Source organism: Ochotona princeps, chromosome 10 (genome assembly GCF_030435755.1).
Source record: "Ochotona princeps isolate mOchPri1 chromosome 10, mOchPri1.hap1, whole genome shotgun sequence".
In the NCBI taxonomy this organism is placed as follows: domain Eukaryota; kingdom Metazoa; phylum Chordata; class Mammalia; order Lagomorpha; family Ochotonidae; genus Ochotona; species Ochotona princeps.
In genome coordinates this window covers 61776061-61796866 of record NC_080841.1, presented here as the reverse complement: position 1 = coordinate 61796866, position 20806 = coordinate 61776061, and the positions used below count along the sequence as shown (strand labels likewise).

The 20806-nt window shown below is 35.9% G+C and overlaps 1 protein-coding gene across 2 annotated transcripts; it reads right to left on the bottom strand.

Moving 5' to 3' along the window:
- Positions 1-2195: 2195 nt before the first annotated feature.
- On the bottom strand, positions 2196-20188 carry LOC101526901 (aldo-keto reductase family 1 member C15-like). Of its 2 annotated transcripts, XM_004588479.3 has the most exons (9): positions 20086-20188; positions 16159-16326; positions 14876-14992; positions 13883-13960; positions 12699-12821; positions 10497-10606; positions 8467-8632; positions 4416-4498; positions 2196-2385 (listed from the first exon to the last, which is right to left on the bottom strand). In XM_004588479.3, the coding sequence occupies exons 1-9, from the start codon at positions 20170-20172 to the stop codon at positions 2343-2345; spliced, it is 975 nt and encodes a 324-aa protein (XP_004588536.2). In that variant the 5' UTR covers positions 20173-20188; the 3' UTR covers positions 2196-2342. The 2 variants fall into 2 exon arrangements, with proteins under 2 accessions (XP_004588536.2, XP_058525513.1); XM_058669530.1 differs by lacking the exon at positions 12699-12821.
- Between the last annotated feature and the right edge of the window lie 618 nt (positions 20189-20806).

The window sequence follows — 20806 nt, the reverse complement described above, 5'->3', positions numbered from 1 at the left end:
CTCTTTCCACTCTCTATATTCAGAAGTACTCAGTGCACGCTCCACCAGTCTAGAGCACACTGAAGCAAATCTGAACTAAATAACCTGGGATACAAAGTCTACTAGGATATCCTACATCCAAATCAGCAGTTGCCAAAGGCCAAAACACACAGCTGCAGATAGCCTCACATGGTAAAGGAGCTCACAGATCTTGCATGCTCACTGAGCAATCATTTTCTCCTCTCTGCTGTTTTAAAGATCTGCAAGAAAACAGTTCATTGCCAAAGTACTTGGGTCCCTGCCACCCACATAGGAAGCCAACATTGAGTTCCAAGTTCCTGGATTTGCTCTGTCACTGACCCGTCTCTCTCCATTTCAAATGAATCAACACTAAATTTATGTAAGACTAGACGTCCTCACTTCTCCTCTGCCTCCCTCTGCTTCCCTTTGCCTCCGAGTAATACATACCTCATTGGAGCAGAAGGAAACATGAAGTAGAGCTATTTTCTTCCTATCCTTCATTCATGTCCTCTGATGCCCACATTTTAAAAATATTCTGAAAACCTACATGTCTGAATATGCAAGTGAGAACATAGTCAGCTTCAATTTCATCTTTTTAAAATAGATGTCAGACTCCTTTTTTGAGAAGTAGACTTACGGAGTAGTCAAATAGACCAGGAGTTATTCTGCTCATGTTCTTACAAATGTGTCAGGTAAATTGTTTGCTTAATCTAAGTGTCATATCATTTCTTTGTCTGTAAGATGGAAATAAACATATCGTAATGAAACTTAAGACTGAGATGAGGCAGCCATTTTGAAAGAATCAGAAGACATTTCCCTTTTTCCTCACTTCCAGTTATCAAATATCCTGGGGCATGGGCTACGAAATACCACTACTTAAAAATGCAACATTATTAATTCTGAAGAAGAAGAATCTCACATATTATATACCATGGAGTTATAATTTTTGGCACATTTGTATTTAAAAATGTAAAATTAAAGTGATTACAAGCAGTATGCAGAAAACAAATGAGCACTAATATTTGATTCTTAAAGTTACACAAATGTCTTAGAGATAATATTGATGTCTACAGAAATGATTGCTTTTCAGACTTTAGAAAGTTATGTGTAATATATTTATTTCAACTCAAGTTTTAGTGGTTTCAACCACTCTAATAACTTTAAATACAATATCCATTCAGATAACTAAACTCCTAAATATTTACAATAGAGTTCCAATAAAGCCTTCCTCAACACTCAGTAGGCAAAGGAACGGCAAAAAAAAAAAAAAAAAAAATCCTTCAGTTTGGACCTCCTATAACCCATATGCTAGGCAATAAAGACAGAAATTCTTTGACCGGATGAAGATATTTCTTGATATTACCGGATAGTGAGCATGCCTTTCATTTCATTGCAAGGAATTTATGCCTCTATACGAAAAGTTGTGTGTCATGTGAACTTTTAGAAAAACAATGGGATAAGGACAATCAGTATCTCACTCTACCTAATGTGTGTATAAAAAAGAATCCATGGAGAATTTTCTACTAACACCCTATTATTCATTCCACAACGAAAGATTTATTTCTTATGTACTATAGAGTCTACTTGATTCCTTATTTTTAAATTCATTTTAATTTAGCATTGAACTATAAAATAGCATCTGGAGCACAAAGGATATTACACACAGTTTTGCTGAGTACATAAATGAACAAATACCATAATAGAGCATAATGATTACCAACCCAAACATAGATGTAGAATTAAGTGACTTAAAAGGAGTATTTAAAGCAGCAATCAAGAAACCCAAGCCCATATGTGAACATTTGGGATAACAGCAGGGCTCTGTTTCCAGGTACAACCGGTGCTAATGCACAATGTTATGGACGTTGTGTTGTGCAGTATGTAGTCCTTGCCAGAAATCTAAGACTCTTGGGTTGGGAATGTGCAAGAAGCCAGTAGATGGCTCTGCCTGTCTCTGTATTGCTCCTTGTCTATCACATTGCCTTACTAATAAAAAATAATTTCTAGAAGAAATAAAAAACTACAAATAAAGCAGAATTCTATCTATAAGAAAATCAAGAGTGTAAATGCCCCAGAACTATAATATTTTTGTGTGACAGACAACAATTTACTGTTATCCTCTATAATTTATTGCTTTTCCCCAAAACTTAGCATATATTTTAACAATAGGTTTTAAAAAACAAAGAAAATAGACATTGTTATATTTAAACTTTTATTACTTCCTATGACAAAGACATCACCAGAGATACAGACACTACTGATTAGTCACACCAATGAAAGACAGATACTCTCAGCCATGTTTCAAAGGCAAATATTCCAGATCAACATTCCAAACTTGATGGTCAGTATTCTTCATTGAACGGATAATTAGGGTGATTAGCAGCACTGAAAGAAAATAAGTGATATTAGCTTAATTTTTTGTACTGCAGGGTGTGTTACTAAATAATTCAGCTAAAATATAGAAAAAACATATTCATAAATATATTCTGATTCAACACAAAAGGTCATATATCTAAGCTCTATGATGATGTGCAAATTTCTCTTGCGTATCTATTCCAACAAATCAAGGTGGCATACAGATTGATTGAGATTGCAAATGCTAAGAAATGGAGCAAAACTGTTAAGGTCAAGTCACCCTGAGATGAAGTCTTTGTGCTTAGATGATGAGAATGGTGGCAGAAACAGCTTGGTTGTTCATTCCCGTCCGTTCAGTCAGTGCTCTGATAGTGAGCATCCTCAATAATATATGCTCCTCCTTTACGGAATTATCTATTGAGTACACAAACTGCCACTCTACTTACCTGATCTACAAACACGTCTACCCTATCCTTACTAATAAATTTACTAACATAAGGGACAGCTCTGCTTAGCAGTTAAGGCTCTCTCCTGCCAATATCACAAAATAAATGTTTAATAACACTCTCTGGCTTGAAAATTCAAATTTTGCTAATGAAAATTAGGAAATAATGCTTATGGCTCAAAAATTTGACTCCCTACCACATACAGGAGAGTTATACTGGTTGCCTAGCTCCAAGATGTGGCCTTAGCCAGTCTCACCAGCAGTTATTTCTCACACATAAACACATGATAGCTCATGTAATTTAGAAATCAGCATTACTATTTGTATATTCTTTCTCATATTCTTTCTTCCTTTTTGTGAAAATCATCTTACTTAACCAAATCCCAGCAATAACTACAAAGTGAGTAGTTCTGTGACAGCGTTTTGTTATGAAAACATATCCGGGCCCTGGCAAGGTAGTCTAGTGGCTAAATTCCTTGCCTTGCACACTCCAGGGAACCAATATGGCCGTTGGTTAAATCCTGGAGGCCCAGCATCCCATTCCAATTTTTCTCAGGATTTTGATCTCTTAAAATGTTACTATTAAGAAACTAGGAGCAACTGTAATATAGGACAAGCTGCTCTTGTGAAATAATGCTACGCAGTTTTAATCTTTATTCTCTTTGTTTTAGTTTATTTGATTGATCAATTCCATTCCAGAAGCCCTTATTAACTAGTTCTTTCCTCTCAGACCACAAGCCCATCCATGGTCAATTGGAATATTGCCTCCACGAGTCAGTCCTGAGGTAGTTCAATGGAATAATACCTTTATGACTAAAAAGAAATTCAAGGGATATAATCACTCCCAAAGACTGATGGACAAACATGACATCTGAATAACACTTGATTTCAGGATCCATAGAAATACCAGTGCATCTTTTCTTGGTATATGTACGCCTGGACTAATTAGATTCATGATCTAATCACTATTCACCTTGGTGAATTAAAATAGCTGAGGAAATGGGAGTTAGGATGGAGGGTAAGGAAGACAAGGAAGAGGCAAGGGAATACCACATCTGAGAGAAACAACACTGGACACTTAAGTTAGGAAATACAGAGAGGGGCCACTAAGACATTCCTAGGAAACATTGATATTTGCTTTTAAGGGTCTACCCTCCTTAGAAATCTATTCTACTTTGGCTGAATATATCCAGAAAGAAACATCAGGTCCATTTATTACTACGTATGGATTACTATGTGCTCATTCATTTTATCTTTACTCTGCATTATAGTTAGATCATTTTGGAGAATTAAAACGTATTAGGATTTTTAAGCATTGTGCTTTCTGTGTCTAATGGACAGTGATCCCTGAACAAAGTGCCTGTGGCACAGGTGGGGGACAATGTGGGGATTTGCAATAATGCAAACCTTGGCAGTTTTCCTTGATCTGTTTTGAGTTCTAAGCCTCATCTTTGAATCAGAGAGGAATTTTTTCTTGAAATGTCTTTAGAAAAGTTGCTGGTTCATAGTTATTCTCTAGGCCATATCCGTCTTCCTTGCTTAGGGAAGAATTATTCTCAACTGAGCATTTGTGCAACAACGAATAGCCTGTGAATAATATATAAGTGTCACTTACTATTGCAATGTAGTGTACCGGAGATTTTTATTGATGCCATCGATGTCTTTCATGTCCTCCGCAGTCAATTCAAATTCAAAAATCTGAAGGGATGAAAGAATCATGTTAAGATATCTCCATGGAAGTTCCCTACGTGGTAATGAGAAGGTTTTTGAGAGGAATAGTGATAATGATGGGCTTGGAAAAAGCATTTCCATCCTCTTTTTCCAGGTAAACTCAGCCTGAGATCTCTTATGTGTGATATCTGCCACTTGTACTTTGAGACATATCATTTATAAACTCTCTGTCTTACTGTGTAGAAAAAGCAGTTTTCCCCAATATTGCAATGTTACTATACCTTTGAACAAATTAAAGGCAATCCCTTCCTCACCATTCTCTTCAACTTGTCCTGGTCTTTATCGGAAACATACTATGGAGAACACAGGAGCATTTCCTCAAGAATCTGTTGGCTTCAATGAGAAGCATTGTCTGTTCAAAACTTTGGCACTATTGTCCCCTCACATCACTCCTTACACACAATGCCTATTGCAAGATGCTTGCTCTTTTATACTATTCAACTTTCCAATTGTTATTATAGACACATATATGTTATACTTCAGAATTCCTACTTTTGAAAAACTGTCTCTTAGTAAAGTCCAGCCTTGATTTTATTTGTATTATGTACCCACTTAATTAAAAAAGCAGTGACCATGGTTTTATTATAAGCCATATATTCAATTATGAATTATATAATTTATGTATATGTATATAAAATATGGAAGCAGTGTATATGTAATAAAATGCAATATTATTAATATTCTGTATTATCCATTATTACAGTACATCATGCTGTATTATTATTGATATGTTATTGATACAAATTCCATTTATAATATAATACATCATATGTCATATAATATATATTGTATATCATACATAATATATTATAAAAATTGTGTGATCTACTATATTATATATAGTATGCTAGATAAACTATTATATTACATTATATTATATGTGTTATATAGATATATATAATGAAGATATGCTACATATATTATATAATAAAGATACATTTATTGCCACCTGTAGATTGCATACAAGAATATTCAAGGTTGTATCTATCTTTCTGCATGTAGCTATTACTGTCTTACTTCTCTCTTTTCCTCTTTCCTCTCATTTATATATATTCAATTTGCATATTATCTATATCATTAATTCCCTCACTTGTGTTATGTATCTAACAATTCACTTATTTGTTGATCCTACATTTTCAGAATGAGCTCCAGAGTTTGTATGGCTGTCATACTAAAATGTTTTACCAGATGGAATCGAATATACAAAATAAGATGATTTTTCCATAATGTTTTAATGACATTTGCTTGTTGAATTTCTGTTAAGTTTATTAGCTTAATTCATACTTCAGGGAGTCATACAAATACATTTTAAATAATATGTTTTTGGCACCATTTTCAAAATATTAAATTGATTTGCAAGATTTTACCTGTAATTTTAACTTTTACATGAGTTTTCAACATTTTTAACAAACTCAAAGTGAACTAATGCCATTTGCTTGATCTAAGGACTGAACATGTACACAGAAGCATTTACAGGTATTTAGCTTCCTTCTTAACAAACTGTCTTTCAGGACGAAGATGATAAAATAAAGGGAGTTATTTCATTGAGGGCCTCAGAGAACAAAAACACAGCGGATTATAAACAAATGAATTTTAGCCAACAAGAAAAACCTACTCAAAGAGCTGAGCCAGTACTGCTCCTATTTAACAAAAAAATGTATTCAGGCTCTGAAAAGAAGAGAAAAAAGAAAACAAATAAGCAAGCAAGCAAACAAACCTAGTGCATCACAGCATGGAGTTGAATAGCAAACCTGTTATTGACAGAGTTTAAAGACATGGCTGGCCTATCCCCTTGAAATGAATCCAACCAAGTCATGAAAAGACCACCATGATGAATTTTTTTTTAAAAAGACACAAAATTATTGAGAAATGTTCTATGTTCCTGGAACAGTAGAAACATCATTGAAATGTGTATATTACTGAAACTAATACAAAGACTCACTGTGCTTCTAATCAAAGCCCCAACCACACTCTTCTCAAAGCTGGAAAAGATGACATAAAAATTCATCTGGAAACACAAGAGGGCATGAATAGCTAAAACCACTTTTAAATCAAAAAAATAAAACAGGAAGAATCACAATTCTACATCTCAAGATATATAATGGGAGAGTGGTAATCGAAGCAGGATCATACTGGAACAAAAAGAGAAGATAAATGGAACAGAATAAGAAACCCCTGAGGTGAACCGACACGTGTAAGGCCATATAATCTTCAATAAGAGAACTGAAAATAACACATGGGAGAAGCTTGGTCTTTTCACCAAATGCTATTGGGACAATTGGATACCAGTTTGCATATTTAAGAGCCAGTTTATGGGCATTTCTGCTCATACAAAATTCAGTTCTAATTGTGCAAGGACAAAATCTGCACCCAGAAACCATCAAACTGTTACAGGAAAATATAGGGGGCACTCTCTAAGACAGATATAAGTAAAGGTTTTTTAGAATAATCACCAAATGCAGAAGCAGTCAGAGCCAATATAAACAAATAGGACTACACCAAATTACGCAGCCTCAGTACAGCAAAGGGAATAATCCATAAAGCTAAAACAGTCAAAAGAATGGTAGAAAAATATTTGCACAGTACAAATTGAGCGGGACTAACATCTAGGATTTACATAGAGCTTCAGAAATTCAAAGACAACAAATCAAACACCCTGTGAAGAAATGGGCAAAGGAAATGACCACACACTTATCAAAAATGCAAATCCAAATAGGAGATAGATTTATGAAAAATGCCTCAATCTTCCTAGCTACCAGAGAAGTCAAATAAGTGCCACAATGAGATTTCACCTAAATTTAGTAATATTGGCGAAATTGGGAAATGTAATATATTGCTGGTATGAATGTGGGATAAAGAAGCCAATCTTCACTGTTGGTGTGAATGTGGCTTAACTCAGCCATTATGGAAGTCAGTATAGGGAATGCTAACATGATTGAAAATTGATGCACCATGGGACCTAATCACCTAGGAATATATATGAATATACGTAGCTATACTTATACATAAATAAAATCTGCTTATGCAAAAGCAGCCTAAAACCCCATATTTATTGCAGTGCAAATCAGAAAAGACATAAACAACCCAAAAGCTCAATCTATCTACTCCACGGCATGCTATTAAACCATGACGAAGAATAAAATTCTGCCATTTGTAACAAAATAATCCAAACTGGAGACATTAGACTTACTAAAATAAGACAGTCCCAAGGGCAAATATCATGTATGTTCTCTATGTTATAAGGCCACCTTCACGCAAAATACAAAACAAATAGATATGTAGGCAAACACATATATGCAAATATTCAATTAGAGGGACTGTATAATGGAGATGGCATACCAGGAAGTGAAAATACATCGCATCAGGCATCTCTACTTCCAAAAAAGGAGTTCAAACTGAAACAGTTAAATACACCTGGACAGTAGAACTAGATTTTCCACCTTTACCTTTGCCTACAATGTCACAACATACTGAAAAGTTATAGTGTTGAATATACAACTGTTACTAAAAACTATACTACTGTGATAATAATGAGGATGAATGGTGAGAGTGGGAAAAAAAATTCATCAGAGTTTAGTAAAAACTAATCCTATACAACCTTGAACTCAGCACATGTAAGTGTGTAGATGGGAAACTTTAAGAAGATCCAAGACCCTTAAAAAATTTACTGTATGTAAGAACTCATAAAACACAATAACAAAAAAATTCAAAATTGAAATAAGATTGTTGTCACTGAATTAGTGAGTCGTCAACCTAGGTTTGAGACAATAAACTTTATGATGATTATTTTGGTGTTCTCTTTCTATCCTAGTAATTTGCCCTCATAGTACTCTGGGGAGAGATGCATGAGTAATGTGAGATGTGCCACAAGCTCTCATCCAGAAGAAGTTGCAGTTCACAAGCATACTACTTGAGAGACACAGCTCAGGCTTTACCTGCATGTTCTCTTTGATTCTCTTCTCATTGAAGCTTTTGGCCAGAACCACCACCCCACGCTGCAGGAGGTAGCGCAGGGCAACCTGACCTGGGGTACGGTTCCGTTTCTTGGCAATGGCTTTCAGCACTGGATCTTCCAAGAGAACTGGACTGTTCTGATCAACCCTAGGGTAAAAATACACACAGATATAAAAGATATAACAGGGAAAATCTAGAGTGTGTTGACCACTTCACTTAAATTGCCTGGAGAATTGGCAGGAATAGGTACAATTTGGTATACTTAGAAGGCAGTTTCATAAATATTTATGTGATTCATTTGCTTGGCAGCAACTAGAAACAATTGCGCATCCAAGGTTAATAGATCATTGTAATATGTATGCTCATATAATAAACCATTGCAGCATTGCAATTATCCCCAGTGTGTTGGGGCTAGTCTTTAAGATCTACTTCCAAGATACACAATGGATATCTGGAATCACAGATTTTATTGAATTACAAATGTATATAAAGCAAGATAGAGCTAGATATATAGTTTTTCGATATACACATGCACAAACCTAACATCTCTTATATCGTCTTTATGTATTTATCATGGAAGGTAGCTACCACTTTTGCATGCAGAGGTGCAACAGCAAAACTAGCAGACATTTATTGTTTCTATATTGCAAATCACATCGGGAAATTCATTTTTAAAGAAGATTGCTATTTCAGCATATTATTTTTTCTTTCTTTACTAAGCCTAAAGCTTTTTGCAAGTTTATCTAAAGGAAACAATTCATAGGTTCACTTGGAAAAATACAAATTTCAGCATCATTACTCTTGCGCTTATAGATCAGTATAAGTCAAATAGAGGTGATTGAAAGACAAGCACTCAGAGTTGAGACACTTGACTTGATTACCTAGACAAATATTAAGTGACCGTAGGTTAATACCACAATGTGAATACTCAACAAAAGAGGAGGAACACCAGATTTCAGTTTACCTAGAGTAATATACAATAATGTAAAACTTTCAGGGACAGGCATTGTGAAACACTGGAATAAGTCACCTCTTGAAACACACATATATTTACTAAATGTGCCTGCTTTGAGCCAGCCACTAGATGGTAGCCTAATACTTGGGCTTCAGCAACCCATATCAGTAACTTGAGAATAGTCACTGCCTCTGAGCTTCAGTCTGGCCTAGCTCACTGCTTCTCTCTTCCTCTCTCTCTCCTTTCTTTTCTAACAAAATGAATAAATACTTACCAATAAATACACCAAATTACTTATTCCAGAATTATCCACTTAGTATTTGACCACTATTGACTTAGCAACAAATAAGGGAGGATTTTTGTCAAATAGAATGAATTATCCTTGTAACTATTTCCACGAATCACACTGAATTTCTGAACAAAAGAAATTGAACACAAGATCATGTATAGAACTGCTTTCATAGTGTACTAATTTAGGAAAAACCTAATCTGAAGTGACAAAAGTACCATAAAACTGCTGCACTGTTGTAGAGTTGAGATTCATTTCCCACTTCCTGGCTCTGGCCAGTCAGTCCGTTATTGTGGGTGTTTGGCAAGTGGTCAAGAGATGGAAATTCAGTCCAGCTGTCTGGACTTTCTCTGAATCATAAATGTATAATGCCAATAGTGCAGTGGGGTAAGTCACTTGTTTGGATGCCTTTATCTCATATCCTATTGCTGATCAAATCCAGGCTGCTCTGCTCCTGAGTGAGAATCACGTGCATGTATCTAGGAAAGCAGAACATAAGAGCTCAAGTACTGTGATCCCTGACACCCTTGTGGGGCATCCAAATGGACTCTTGACTCCTGGCATTGGACTGTAGCATTTGAGAGGATTTGCATTGTGAAAGAGCAGATCAAATTTTTCTGAGTGTGTTTCATTCTACCTCGGTCTCCCTCTCTCTGTTTCTCTGTGTTTGGAAACACTGAACCTTGGTGTTTGTACATTTTATGTTTAGCTTGTTTCATTATCAATAGAGTTGCAGGCACAGATTAACTCTTTCATATTCTCCTTACCAGCTTGGATCTCTTTGTGATCCCAAGGCACTGTAAGCAACAAGAGCAATATCCTTGGACTTGCAGTATTCCAGAAGCTTGCTCTGGTTGAGATAAACGTGACATTCCACCTGTAACAAACATATCAAGAGCAAATGGTCTTAGAACACATGAGCCAACATAACAGGTAACATGTAAACTGCTTGAGGGAACTGTACCCTACAGTCCAATCCTTCTATTTAAGTTCCGTCTCTACTTCTAACTATATAAGTGTTTGTACTGCATTATTAAGTATATTATTTTCCTATGAACCTTCTGATTATCTCCTATTCTCAGCAGATGCCAAGTGAATGAAACAGATTTATTCTATTCTTTTGTTTTATTAACGTAAACATCATTTTCTACTAATATAAATTTTTTTTTGTTTGCATGAGTGGTGATCCTAGCAAAAAACCTAAAATTTAGTGTGAGAATGCTTTGATTTTAGAATGAAAACTAAATGAGGCATGGCAAAGAGACTTGAAAAAGCATCTGCCTATTCAAAGTATAGAAATTGAAGGAACAAAAGAACAGTGTGTTTGCTGCAAGTTGAGTGACAAAGGAGCTGATCCTTGTAGCTCCATTGACCAGCCAACTCCCTGGTAATGTACCCAGGAGAGCAATGAGAAATGGATCAAGTCCTTGAAACCTTACAGCCATGTGCGAGACTTGGATGGCGTCCCAGGTGCTTTTCTTCTGCCTGGCCATGTTTAGCTGTTCCAGAAACATAAGCAATGACTGCTGGTTGATCGCTCTGTTTATATCCTTATCACTATCCCTCTAGCCATTTCATAGTAATTCATACAATCTTATATTTGCATTCATGATATTCAATGACACCTTGAAATCATAGTAATTTAGCTTAATTGCTGGTATTTGAAAACTAATGTTTATAAAGGAAATGGAAAGCTTCTACTCCATCTTTACCAACATTGCAGAGAATCCTCACTCTTATCATGTACAAATTAGGAGACTTACACCCCATGCATTCTAACACCATTTTTGCTACAGCACAGAACACAGTATGAAGAAAAGAGATCGGTTTGATGACACTATCTTAGAATTCTAGAACAATCATTCCCTAAGCTTTCTGTTGGTGAATCAACAACTTCTTTAGATATTAGACTGCTTGAATTGATTTCTCTTTGTAGCTTAATAAATAGTGTGAGCATAGCATGTAATTCTGAGGTGTGCTTTGAAAATAATATTAAAATGTTCTCATTCATGTTACCAGTCTTCAAAATATCTCAGCATAGATCTCAGTTAACCCCTATAAATTTAACTGTATATCTGATGAAAGATATTGTAAAATCTGATTATATATCAGAAATGAAATCATTATTGAAATGCTGATATATATGTAATATTAGGTTGTGAGTTTTTTTACCTAATTCAATTTTGTGTAAGAAGATCCCCAATAGTAAATAACTAAGACATATTGTGTAAATATTGGAGTGTTTTTTTATATAACTATCACATTTTTGAAGTAGCATCAAAAATTTGTGCTAATTTGCAGTATTGGGTATTCCTAAATATATTTTAAACTATTATTTGTATGTTATCTTGCTTTTCTTTCCTTTGCTTTAATTTGCACATGCTCTCAATAGTCTTAAACGTCTCTGTCTGGTTTCCCCCTTCTCCATGCCATAAATTCAACTATTTACCATTGTCATCAGGATAGACACCTGAGGCCTAATACCACTATCTCATTCTTCCTCATTTCTCTCTACCTATGTAGCAAATCAGGTTTTATCTACTTGCTTCATTGGTTTTGTTTCCTTGGCCCTTGAGAGTAAGTTTAGCTGTCTTAGTTTTTATTATACCCCTTTACCTAGGAGATCTAATACATTTCTGTAAGTTTATTTTTCATCATTCAACAAGCAATGCCTCCAAAGTCTTTCATTCCATTTCAGAACATTTGCTTGTTGTAGAGTCCACCACTGTCAGATGTCAACTCAATAAACACATTTAAATGCCTCACAGGAGCCTGAAACTTAGCTTTGATTAATGACATCACGCCTCTTACTCCACACAATTTAGCCCTTACCTGATACTTCATATTGTAATGAAATGAATGATCAGTCATTACACTAGATATCAAGCCATGGACCTGAGATGTATGAATTAAGGAAGAAGACTGTGAGGAGTGGAATGTAGAGAAGGCCCTGTTAGTTTAGGATTTACCTGGTTGCAGGCTGGCTTATACTTGAGTCCTGGCTTGGTCAGTATGTATTCCAGTTGTTTGTGATTGAAATTGGACACCCCAATGGATTTGGTTAATCCTGCATCTTTGCACTTCTCCAGAGCCTGGGGAGGTGGGAAATATATATTTACATCTTAGCTGTACTCTGATTTTTAGTCCATGCTTATAATTTATGAAAACTAGAAATAATTTGAACTTGTATACAATCTTAATGAAACAAAATTTTTATTAGAACATGTCCTTTTGTAATGCATTATACAGCTATGCAGATATTTTCGTATTAAATTCTATCAGATGCACACTGAAGAAAATGAACCTTATAGTGTTATAATATACCATTAAATCCCTTGACACATTATGTGATGTCAGTTTTGAGGCTAAGCTTGCCTTGTAAAAAGATTTTAATGAATGTCACAAGAGTCAAAGCCAAAGACATAGTCTGCCTTTATTCCAGCAGAAATTTTGTTGACACCTTTTATGTGAACAAAGGTTTCCTTCTTTAAATACACGCATTGATGTTTTGTTCCATTTATATATGTATAGGTACAACTCTACATCTTCTTGAGGTGGCTTTGTTAGTATTTATGAGAGGATTTAATTCCTCAAACTAACTGGGTGATACTCAACCTCTTTTCATGAAAATAATAGTTGTGACTGAGAATACATGAGGACAATAAACCAACTATGAAACCAGCATCAAATTCCAAGAACACTTCTGTAACCTGAGTGTCCTCCTACAGATTCAGGTCCCCACTGAAGCACCTCCAAAATGACCAGAACATGACACAAAATATTTAGGCTGCTGCAACCCATGTGAGAAATTTAACTGGACTTTTAAAATCTTGAATTGCATGACTGACCCCATTTATTGTGACCTTTTTGGGTGATGAACTGGCTGATAAATCTATTTCTCTCCTTGTCTCCCTCTCATTCTGTTGTTCAAGTAAATAAAGTATAACTTCAGAGATTAAAATATTTGAAGCCCTCAGAAGTAATATTGTTTAACTCCCTGACATTACAAACAGGAACAAAGGAATTACACAGATATTCCATGCTATGTCTGAGGTCAGACATCTCTGGAGCAAAAATCTTCCTCTTCTTAGACCTCATTACATGTTTCCTACATTCCTACACAATGCCTGCCATTATCTGTAGCATTACATACCTCCCATGTGTCACGAAGGTCCACTGTATCTAAAATAAATTGTCCTTTGTCATCCATTGGTATTAGTTCATCCCCAGGCTGGAAATAATAATAATAATAATAATAGGCAAAGCGAAGATGGTTTCTTACATGACATTTCATATGCCTACATGGCTTGGTCACACCACATTCTGAAAATTGTGATTCACTGAAGTGTGTATGAGTTACACATACACACTGAAGTGTGTATGTGCATGTATGTTTCTTAAAGGGAATATGAAGAAAAAACACAAAATCTTAATTTTCTAAGAGAAAATAGACTACAAACCATAATGATCTGCAATGGCAACTAAAATCCTGAAGTTCAGAAGAGAGAGTTTTCCTCCAGTTGAGATATTTTTGTCTCCCAAGCTCAATCTGGTTTGGAGGAAACTACTAATTAGAACCTCAAATCAATGAGTTTTAATTCCAGTTGATAAATACACAACTTCACAGACAGAAACTTTCAAATGTGCTCAGCTCACACTCACACTGAGGAGAGATCAAATGGAGAAAGCCTAAAGGAGCCTGACCGCACATGCAGACCATCCAGGTGAACCCCTCACAGCATTGAGATAAGACGTGCAAGTGAGAGAAGTCTGTATCCTCAGAAATGGAATTGCTTATTGTGTCTATGAATTTTTAGATACTCAACATTCTTGAGGAATGTAATGTAAATGGGTCTGTACTGGAGGTAACATAACAACTCACAGGGTGGCACACTCAACTCCTTGAGGTAGAAGCAGTGATGTAAACGTCCATCTTTCTTAAAAATAGGCAACAGGAATGAAAAGTCTTAGTGGTGATGGAGCCTCAGCTAGCTAGGAGAGTGAAGTCATTTAACAATTTTAATCCAATCTTTCAAATCTACATTTGTCAACAGAAACAGGGGTAATCAAGCTGGTACCACATATGCATTTAGTAATACCACTGGTGAAAACATGCAATATACAATAAAGAAAATCAAATACTTACCTTCATGGGAACTGGAAGATGTATGATGATAAGATCAACATAATCCATTTGAAGTTTCTTCAGTGACTTTTCTAGCGCTGGACGGACAAATTCTGGGCGAAAGTGTGTAGCCCAAAGCTGCAACAACAACAAAGACATATAAATATTGCCTTATGATTTAATACATTTAGGTGCTAAAATCAGACACCAATTTCGAACATTGAGTGATGAGTATTAGTGTACTATGAAGGATAAATTACTATTGAAGGATCTATCTACCATTAAGTAGAACAAACTAAATTTATGATATTCATTATCCTCAAGATTTATTTGAGTGAATGTATTAACAACAATAAATAAAACAGAATGGGTAGAGAAAGCAACTGTCAAAAAAATTAAAAGTAGTTACCCACTGAAAAATTCAGATGAAAGGTAAGGGCAAATGCAATCCACTATTCTGGACAGTCTGTCTTCAGAAATTACCCTGTTAAGTAACTCATATTCTAAAAACAAATTCAATAGATGTATACATACTTAAGATACAGCAAAAGAGGACTCTGTAGTCTTTACATTAAAAGTGACTTTCCCACTGACAAAATGCATCAATGTTATGCATTTCAGTGCTAAGGATTAAAGATCTTACACTGTAGCTCTCTTTTCAACATAATAGTTCAAGTGCACAAGACATATTCTAGGACAATTTTTTAAAGTTTAAAGGAACTGACATTTAGTGACTCAGTAAATTCACTCAATAAATAGGTATTTGAACTCAAACAGTGTAAATAAATCTTGAATGACTTCCCAAGACTTTGAAAAGCTGCATCTCATCTCTAATCCCCTCCTCACAAAGAAAATATAATCTATTACTTTTCAAAATGTTTATTTTATGTGTAACAGAGAGAAAGAAGGTGAGACAGAAACAGAAAGAGAGAGATGGAAAGAAAGGAGAAAAAAGAGAGAGAGAAAGAAAGAAAGAGATTCCCTCTATTTGTACACTCATCAAAATTCCAGAGTTAGTCCAATCAAAAATCAGAAGCAATGACACATAGCTAAGCCATCTTGTGATGGTTCTCAGGTGCACCAGAAGGAGGAAACATTGGAATTAGAGCAGTGGGAACTTGAGTCACTATGTTGAAATGGAAAGTGGCAAATCAGATCATGCCATATCTGTCAAAAGCAAGCCTTTGCTGTTTTCTGTTTCTGTGATCTGCCTGCACAAGAGTAGGAAAGAAAGAACTCAAATGGTGAAAAATGTGTTTCCATAATACCATATAAAAACTGACAGTGTTCTGTAGTTTCTGTACCTTGGTAGTGTAGAAAACGTCCTCTCTCTTCACAGTACCATCAGCAATCTTCTCACGAATAGCTTCCCCAACCTGCTCCTCATTTCCATATATAAATGCTGAATCAAAGTGACGAAAACCTGCATCAATGGCCACTTTGGTGAACTCATAGGATTTGCTTTTTGGAACCTAAAACAAGAACAAGAGAGTTAATGATATGCACACAAATAGGATTTGTTATTTCCTCAGTAACATTTCCTCTCATTGTTGCTGCTGATGTCACTCACATACCCTTGATAGAATATCTCAGTAATAGAACAGTGCTCTAAGATTTCTACTAAGCTAAAATGTAATCTCTTATTTGGAAGAAATTGTTGAAATGAGCATCCACATAAAATGAAGTCTTACTCAATGAGAATTAATGATACGAAAATGGCTTTGAGGAGAGCAGCCAGTATTGAGATAAATTTGTTCAGGCAATCAGAAAGAAAGAAATATTTTGCACACACACACACTCACAATCATTATAGCATCTGTGATTTTGCTTGTGCCCAATAATTGAAAATGACCCCTAGCTCACATCCTTCTCTGAGCTAGTCAATTTGTTCATGACTGTTTAATCATCTCTCCTCAAATTCTCCCATGCATCATTTGGTCTACATGCAAGTTTTGAGTAGTTCACATGTGCTTAACAGTCTAGCAGTCCCTGAGGTGCCACTGATTTAGCCATGGACAAAAGGATCATCTTCCCTGCTATCAGGTGGAATCAGAGAAAATGAATCAGAGACTGCCAGTAATTATAAAAGTAGCAAGTAAATAAGCTATGGAAATGCTTCACAAAATATGCAAAACCAAATATTTTACAAGATCTCTTCATGTAGAAAATAAATACAGGAGACAGATAAGAAAATAAAGAGTCCCATATACCATCCAGGAAATGTATCATTAAATAAGGAAGCCAAGCGACGAAGGTACAAAGTGAAATACATTAAAGAGAATGTTGCTTTGAAGCTAAACCAGAAGACAGGTGCAGTCAAAGCTACCCTGGAGCACAAAAAGGGCCTTCAGAAAACAGAAAGATATACCTGAGCAGATTTAAATGAAGGACAGGATGAGGGCAAATTCAATTTAAAAATAGATAAATTCATCCCATTTTTCTTTTAAATATGCCCCCTAGAATCTCCATTAATCATTTCCATCATCAGCTCCTCATGCAGACTATGTTCTTGGACGTTGAGGAACATCAATTCTAATTTTTCCCTACACAATGCTCAAAGAGTAATAACAGGTGTGAAAGTTTTCAATTATGTCTTTTTTGGATTCCCATAAAATAACCCTTCAGGAAAACTTTTTGATAACTAACCCATGTAAATAGCAACCTTGTGAAGTATTTTATAATTTCATGCTGACATTTTAAGAAGCTTTCAGATTAATATCACTGCTCCTAAAGCAATACCCTAGAACATCTCCCCTAAAACCTACACATTAATAGGCAGATAATTGTCCTTCTGGCTCCAGCATGCTTCTTCTACTTGAGTAGACAAATATCACAAATAACGGATATGGCTTGCCGGATTTCAAGCTTGGCATGAACTCAAGCTACTTCTCTTGAATGCTTTGATGGAACACTCAGGTGCATTGCAAGCTTGGGTTCTTAACCTCCCAATGTCCACTGGCATTTAGAGACATAATATTCAACACTAGAAATGCTGTTTTATTACACAACAGTAAGTACCCAAATGAGATACCCACATCCCATTTGGAAAAGCCAAATATTAACTCCAGTCTCCACTTCAGACCCAGGTTCACACTGATACAACTGGGATACACCAGATGCTGGCCTAAGTTTTGGCTTCTTGCCACCAACAAGGGAGTTTTGGATATAGTTCTGGGTTCCTGCCAATTATCCAGCTTAGAACCATATTTGGAAGCATTGGTGAGTGAAGTAGTATGTCAAATATCTCTCTTGTTATTACTTACCCTTAGGAGTCACCTTTTCAAATATTACAGTTGAATTGATTGGTTGATTTATCAGTTAATATTTAAATCAATTTCCTCAAGGAGTCTGATTGCCACATTCTAAAATCAAAAGCTTTACTAACCCATCTGCCTGCCTTTGAAACTGGACCCCTGTGCTGTTCAATGCAGAGGCTACATAGCATAGGATCTGCTACTTAGTCTGCCAACTTCCCTCTGTTGATCAAAGTGCAATTGACCTGCTTGTTTGCACAGCAAAGCAATCATTTGCCAAAAATATCTCACTGAATTGAGGGAGCAGTGCAGCCTGCTCTAAAAGGTTTCAAACCTTAGTATTATGAGTTCATTCATTTCCATTACAGAGAACATTTTATGTTCTCAAAGTTTCCCTCTGCCCTTTTAACTCCAGTACCAAAACAAAAGCAACTACCTTGGGCATATTATTGGAGCTGGTTTGTCATCAACAAAATTATCTACCTGATTATTGCTGAAAAAGAACTGGGAACACAAGAATAACTCGAGTTTCAACAAGAGCAAAACATTCTCACTCATCTATACTCTAATCCCTCAGATAGTTCAGAAAAGAAATTAAGAGGTGTTGTTCATTTTGTTAATGCTCTCAAGTCTTCTGTCTTTTTTTTAATATGAGTCTTGTTTCCTAAGGGTAAAATAATAGTTGCTTCTCCATGTCAAAAGATTAAATGATTGAAAATCTCTCAGAAACATTTTCAGTACCAACATGCTCAGCAAAACTTCTCTGCTATAAAGCACACCTGTTACCTGTCATTTCTTCCTGTGCTTTTTTTTTTTACATTTTATTATTATTATTATCATTTTATGATGCAGTTCCATAGGCTCCGGGCATTTCCCTTATTCCCTCCCCAATATCCTCCTCCCCACCTAGTTCCTCTATATCATTACTAAAATATAGTTCTTCATACACAGTCATATGTCCATCATTGCGGGCATGGACAATGGCAGAGAGTCCAGCATCCTATTGTCAAGATACAGTGAACAGTTTCATTGTAAGTTCATCTTGTCTGGAAGCAGATGCATACTACCTTGTATCCTCACATCTGGATATGTTAGTCTCCATTTCACAGCTACTGTACATCCCCTTAAATGAAAAGTCATAATGCAAAATCAACAATAGAAAGAAAAATAAAAATTTACAATGCCATGAAGTTAAATGACATGTTACTAGATATGACATTACACAGCTACTATACATCCCCTTAAATGAAAAGCCACAAAATAAAATCAACAGCATGGAGAAAAAAAGAAATTAACAACACCATGAATTTAAATAACATGCTACTAAATGACTAACGTGTAGCTGAAGAAATGAAAATCAAGAACCTTCTTGAAGAAAATGATGCTACTGTATGATCTATGAGTCATTGCATGATTTAATCAGAAGAAAGTGTTTTTGAAGAGATGAAACTAACAGAAAACAACAAAATCCATGCAATATAGTTTCCACTGATTTTGTTGGTGAAGTGTGTCTCTTCTAGCTTTTTGACAACCAGGAACATCTAACAGAGCAGACTGACTCTGAGTGGGGCAGCAGAAAAGCACAGACAGAGCAGCTGGAGCTGTGGGTTTTAGAAATGTAACAAATTGCAACCATGAGTGCTCACCCAGGAAAGTTGTTGGTGAATTCACTGAGAAAATACATGCACAGTTTAAAACACAGGTAAGAATTTCATATATGTTAGATGATAATAAAAATGATAATAATCAAAATCTACCCACATGGTTCTCTACTTCTGAATATCCAGAGTCAACTCTTGCCACACTGATGCATAAAAAATCCCTTTGACATAAAAGAGGCAGGTAGAGAGACAGAAATAGGAGCCCAGATAGTCCCTTCCAATCTATTAATTTTCCAAAATGTAAACATTACATTTGTTAACAACCATTCCAAGCACATCAACACTCAGTGACTCAGCACCCCTCGGCTTTACTTACATCTCCAGAAGCTGCAGTGCCAAATCCAAGCCTGGGCATCAAGTGCCCATCATTCAGCTTCACAGAACGACTGTGTTTGAGATCCATCCTTCTCCAAGCTGAAATAAACGGACTGCTTCTCCTTCCTTTTCCTATGTGTAGGACAAGCCTCCAGCATGTTTTATTTATACCAATCTAAGTTGGGTGGAGCCTAGCCTGCTTCCGTAGTTCAATGAGTCACACATGAGTATGACTGCTAATTAGGCACTTACAAAAGTCAGCTCACTGAATTGAGGAAGTGTGCAAATTGAACTAGAAAAGTTGAATCTCCAGATTCCTGAGATAGTTGTTTGTTTCTTTGTTTCCAATAGGTTAAACTTTGATGCTCAGTCTTATCTTGAGGATTTACTCTTCTGGGGCATCCCTTAAAAAGCAAGATGTAATGAACATTGGCATACAGCTGTCACATTGACTAGAGCTTATTTTGCCATCATCATTCCAGAAAGCACACGATCTCACTGACCAACTGAGGGGAGGTTACTAGCAGCACAGTCCAACCAGGATCTTGGACACAAGCCGAGCATGTACATCTAACCTCTACTTCATTCTTTAAGCTAATAACCTGGGGAAACAGGGACTTATTCAACAGACACCCAGCTCATCCTCATGTGCTTTGCAATAAACATATCTTTTCTCTACCAATAGGATATCAGTGACTGACTTAGTGAATGTTGCGCAGTGG